Source organism: Orycteropus afer, unplaced genomic scaffold (assembly GCF_000298275.1).
Source record: "Orycteropus afer afer isolate SDZICR_OR568_19922 unplaced genomic scaffold, OryAfe1.0 scaffold00185, whole genome shotgun sequence".
Classification (NCBI taxonomy): domain Eukaryota; kingdom Metazoa; phylum Chordata; class Mammalia; order Tubulidentata; family Orycteropodidae; genus Orycteropus; species Orycteropus afer.
This window is the reverse complement of record NW_006921772.1, coordinates 296,849-302,737: the sequence shown is the minus strand read 5'-3', so window position 1 is coordinate 302,737 and position 5,889 is coordinate 296,849. Positions and strand designations below refer to the sequence as shown.

General features: G+C 39.9%; 1 protein-coding gene across 1 annotated transcript in view; it reads right to left on the bottom strand.

Annotated features, from left to right (window-relative positions):
• The window catches only part of MEGF10 (multiple EGF like domains 10), a 226,316-nt gene that overhangs the window by 80,131 nt on the left and 140,296 nt on the right, over positions 1-5,889 (bottom strand). Inside the window, exon 8 of the mRNA XM_007947463.2 lies at positions 3,397-3,609. Within this exon, the coding sequence (XP_007945654.1) occupies positions 3,397-3,609 (213 nt within the window). The remainder of the gene's footprint in view (positions 1-3,396; positions 3,610-5,889) is intronic.

Genomic DNA, 5,889 nt, shown 5'->3' with positions numbered 1-5,889 from the left:
GTTTCTTTGCTATTCATAAAGTTTTCCCTGGCCAATTCTTTGAGAAGTGGATGGCCTCTTCCTTCTTCCTAGTCTGTCTCAGTCTGTAAGCTGGGCTGATACCTGTGCACCATGTGCATCCCGCTGGGTTTGAAACACCAGTGGCTCAGCCTCAACACATCAACATGGCACCACGGTAGGACAAACTGACAGACAAGTTTGTCTCCCTGTTGGAAACCTCTTGTACCACCCTTACCTGGGTCCCTGCAGCTGACTCCTCCTCTGTCCCAGTTCCTGGGGCTTTTAATACCTTTCTCCCACTCTCCCGCCCTGCTGCTTTGGGCGTGCCTGAGTTCCCTCTCCTCACCTGGATCCCTGTGGCTGACTGCTCCACTGTCTAGGTTCTGGGCTTTTAATCCCCTTTCTCCCACTCTCCCATCCTGCTGCTTTGGGCATGCCATTAAGTCATAGTAGATTTCAAATTCTACCATCAAAAGGTGTAGTATATTGAATCTGAGCTTTGTTGTGTGATTTGCTTTGGCCAAAGGAACGTTAGCAAATATGACACAACCAAAGTCTTGGAAAATGTTTGTATGTTAAGGCTTGTCATTACTCTTGCTGCTTTTGGAAGCCAATCACCATGTAAAGAAGTTCAGATTAGCCTACTAAATGTTGGAGATATGTGGTTCAGTTTCCCCCATCATTCGCCATATGCCAGACATAGAGTGAGGATATCTAGGACCTATTAGCCTCTAGTTAATCTGTCTGCTGAACCAAGGGAGACCAGTGGAGAACAACCAAGCTGAGCCCAGCTTAAATAGTCAAGCAAAACCCATCTGCTAGTAAACACTTTTTGTTTTAAGCCACTAGGTTTGGGGTGGGTTTTTTATACACAGAAAGCTAACTGATACAAACCCCTTTCTACATATATAGCTGAAAGATACGCAATATGTACATTCCTATAACTCAAAATTTACCTAAAATTAGTAGTTTACATTGCATTTGTTATCTTATTAATTATAATGAAAGGTTTTAGGATAAACACACCTGATGAATTTTCAAAGAGCAAAGTTTAATCTACTCGCTTAAAAGGTAAAATGAAGAAGCTAGGTTTTCAACTAATACAAAAATTCTATGCCTTTTTGTTCAAAGGGAGTTTGTGTTTCCAAGAGTTTTACATGGAAGTTTAAGATCTAAGAATTCGTTAGTAACTTCAAATTAGAATTTAACAAGAAAGAATCACCCGCGGTTGTTGTTATTAGGTGCCGTTGAGTCATCTCTCACTCATAGCGACCTTATGTACAACAGAACAAAACACTGCCCAGTCCTGTGCCAGCCTCACGATCCCTGCTATATCTGAGCCAAGAGTCATATAGTCAAAATTAAACTGTATTTAATAGAATATTTTAAAAGCTAATCTTTAAAAATAGCTTTCATTATTTAGTAAAGCACTTAATAGGCTAATCATATCTAAAGTTTCTGATTATTTGATATATGTTATTAAATAGATTTTAGTGTTCTTTTAACCTACATGTTTCATGTATTTCTTTGTTTAAAAAAGACACATGCTGATGTACATATGACCGAGTCAAAATTATCACAATATTGATGTCAGTTGAATAACTCTCCACTTGCACCCTGCCATTAATATGATACCCAAGTCCGACAAAACCAACATTTTCTCTGCTTCTCCAACTTTTTTCATAGCAAAGTGTTTCCTTTCTATAGATTTATTACTCTGTTTGATTTCAGGCAGTGTCTACATACAGCAAAAAAGAAAGAAAGAAAGAAAGAACCACATACACTTATAAAAAAGTTCTTAGTTTGTTAAATGAGACCTGTTTGCTGTGAAACACCTTACACCTTACACTGCAAAAAGGCAGCCACATTCATGACTTTTCCCTATTTCTGCCAGTTCCTTCAACATCAGAGAGTTGTTCTGTTTTTGTTTTTTAAAAGCAATTCTGCAGAGATTATTCATCTTTCCTTCCTAAATGTTTACTTAAACTTGTTAGTTAAAGAGTGGCTATATTTTCCAAAGAGGAAAATCAAAAATTGCTCACAGTGGCTTACAAAGTCACTGGAGACACACTGAAAATACAGGTCTTTGATATCTCCTACTGACACCTATCCAACACACACATACACACACACAGAGCTAAATTTGTTATTTTGTTCCTAACAATGATTTAAAGTGGAGACTAAGAACAAACTTCTGTTTACTTTTAGCTTTTATGCATTTGGGATTTGATGTGACCAAAAGCTATCTTTCAGAGGTATAAATGAAGTAACAGCTGCACTAAAGGCAAATAAAGTAATTCTAGTAACATCTGAATTGCTCTATAATGCTCTTCATTGTTGTCAAACTCAGTGTTCTCAGAAGTCTGTAAAGGTGGGCCAGCATTCTAAGTTCTATGTATTTGGTCCTTGAGAGAGCAAGGTAAAAGAGAGGGAAGGAAGATATTTTCAGGGGTAGACAAGGTATAGTAGAGTGGTTGGGATCACAGTTTCCTGTTCTCAAATTCTTCAAGAGATTTTTGAGCTACAAGACCCCTGTGAGTTTTGTGTTAGAGTAATCAATTCTGAGAACCTATTTCACATATGAGAGCCACATGTGCAGTACTTTTACAAAACTTCCTCTATAACCTTGTTTTCTTCAACAGGTGTGTTGTCAAGTAAAAAATGTTGCAGTGAGAATCATCTTATGATTATTTTTACATACTAAACTTGGCTTAACCTCTTGTCTCTCATTGCATCTTTGCTTGTAAAAGAATGTCACAGATGACCTTTCTTAGGGAGCTCTGGTAGCATAGTGCCTAAGGCACTTGACTGCTAACCAGAAGGCTAAGGGTTCAAACCCACCAGCCATTCCTTGGAAGGAAGTTTGGGCATTATACTTCTGTAGTGATACCACCTCGGAAATCCAAGGAGGAGTTGCTATGAGTCAGGTCCTACTTGACAGCACATAACAACAGCAACCTCAGAAAATTTAATTTTTACCAATGACCATTAACATAGAATTGTTGTTGTTTTGTGCCCTTGAGTCGGAGCTGACTCATAGCGACCCCTCCCTGGGTTTCTGAGGCAGTATCACTACGAAAGTAGATTGCCCCATCTTCTTTCCGAGGAGTTGCTGGTGGGTTTGAACCGCCAGCCTTCTGGTTAGCAGTCCAGTGCCTTAGGCACTATGCTAACAGAGCTCCCTAACAGAGAATAGAATTTACTATCCACCAAAGGACCATCTAATGATTTTCTGAGTTGGGCCACCACCCACTAAGTGAACATGTTTGCTTTGTGGCTCCTGCTTACGATAGTTCAGAAGCAGAAGGGCCTTGGGGTGGGCCCTCTCTCCTAACTGCTGGACACTGAGGTTAAAATTTTCACAGGACACATCCTTGCAGGGGTGCCAGCACTCACCTATGGGTGTGGTCCAGGTGGCAGGGGCACTGCTTGTCACACTTGATTCCATAGAGCCCCTCCGCACACAGGCGAGCCTCACAGTATTCACCAGCAAAGCCTGCTTCGCAGAGGCACGCACCACTCACGTGGTAACATTTCCCTCCGTTGACACAGCGACAGGTCTCAGCACAGTGAACTCCATAAGTCCCAACAGGGCACTCATCCTGGCACCTATCAATCAGGAGGCAAGAGCAAGGGGTAGATTAGTTAGTGCCATGTGAGAATAACGAGTTCATTCAGAATGGATTTGCCATGTATAAATTGAAACTGCTTTTTGGACTTGACGATCAGATAGTGACTGGCCTGTTACAGGTATGAAAAGCATTAAGATTAATTACTAAAAACATTATACCGAATTAAGTAAGTCAGTCAAATACTGTTTGATCCCACTTACGAGAAGTATCTAGAATAATCAGTGAATAGAGACCAAAGTTTATTAGTGGGTACCAGGGGTAGGAGGGAGGGGAAAGAAGGACTCGGTGCTTAGGGAACACTGAGCTTCTGTTAAAGGTTATGTTATAATCTAGGAATGGATGAGGGTGATGGGTAAACATAATGAACATAATTAATGTCACTGAACTGTACACATGAAGACGGTTGAAATGACAAATGTTTTGTTACATATATATTTATAACAATAAAAAAATAGTAAAAATGAAAAAAAAAGATTAATGACTCCAGCTACATTTACATAGTCTTAATAGCAGTATGACTTGTTGAAAGAAAACATAAAAATAGAACCAAAACAAAATTATAAGCTTGTGACACAAAGCATCTTTTATACCTAATGCATATCAAAGTTATATATATATATATACATATATATAGCATTCGAATAAATATGAGGGAAAGGAGTTAAGAAAATTCCCAAATATTAGTAGCAGTCCACAATTAGGAAATTAGAAAATATGCTCTTTCCAATCCAAAGAGAAAAATTTGTGGCAAATGTGAAATTAAATTTTAATTCCCTTGGCTTTTCTGTTGATATTTTTAATCTCAGCCACGTTTCTGTTCCTTTCAATGCTGAATGATAATCACTGCTCCCCATTTAGAAGTCATGGAACTAATAAGCAAAGTGCTCTTTAGATTTGGGGAATTCTGAGCTACTGAAATCAGGTATCCGTGATTCCAACCTGGGAAGGCCCTGTCAGTAGGTCCTAGAGGGGTTTAGAGTTTTCTAACAAAATTGTTGGCAAGTCGGGTATTGTCCTCTACTGGGAAGAAGGATGACCAAATGGCAATGAAAAAACATCAGACTCCCCCAAAACCACTTTATTTTTCTTTCAAAAAAATAATATGACAACCTGGGCCCAGTGGAAACAGTAGAAGGACATGCTCTGGCTAAGGTGAATGAGGTAGGAAGCTGAGTTGCTGAGGGGATTGTGATGGAGAAGAGAAAATAATATCCCTCCATGGAAAACACAAATAGGTGTTGGGCCATCCAGGTTTCTTTTTGGCTAGGTGAGGTGACCAGGGCTATCTGCAACAGGAGAGCTTTTGGACAAGGGAGATGGTGACAGGTCTCATCTAGTCAAGCACTGGCTGCAAATAGCGTACTCTGTGAGATCTAGCATCCACTTCCCATGCAGCTGCAGACAGAGTCAAAAATGTAGGTCAGCCCTGCAGTCTTCAGATCTGTGTAAAGCAAACAGCAAACTGCATGATAAAGAATCCAAGCAAAGTTAAACAACAAAGGGGCAGGAAAGCAAACATTTTCCACAAGGCTATGCATAATTTTAATGATAGAGTGAGATGACTAACAATACCATGGGTGGGTGAGAGTCTATTTAAGTGTAGAGGACAAATCTTTAGAATCCTTTGATAATTTATGGTTAACTCTGACTGTACCAGTTGCCTTTAGGTCAATTTTGACTCATGGCAACCCCAGTGGTGTCATAGTACATGGCACCCCCAATGGCATCATAGTGGAAGTATGCTCCATAGACATTTTTGTACAAAGATTATCAGGCTATTCTTCTGAGGGGCCTTTGCGTGGGTTTGAACCTTCAATCTATCAGTAGCAGCTAGAGTATGTCAACCATTAGCACCATCCAGGGACTCCACTCTGAATCTAACTAAAAACCAAACCCAAACCCACTGCTATCAAGTCAATTCTGATTCAAAATAGGCATATAGGAGACAGAGTCTGACTGTTCCATATAGTTTCCAAAGCTGTAAATCCTTATGGAAGTAAACTGCCTCATCTTTCTTTTGTGGAGTGGCTAATGGATTCTAGCTATGACATTTTAGTTAGCAGCCAAATGCTTTAACCACTTTGCCACCGGAGTGCCCTACTCTGACTTTAGCATATACTTACTGTGATAGAGACAAGGAAAAGGGACTCATGCAAGTTTGGCTTCACAGATTTTTGACATCTTAAGGTCTGTTTGGGAGCTCTGGTAGTGTAGTGCCTAAGGCATTTGACTGCTAACCAGAAGGCTGGCAGTTCAA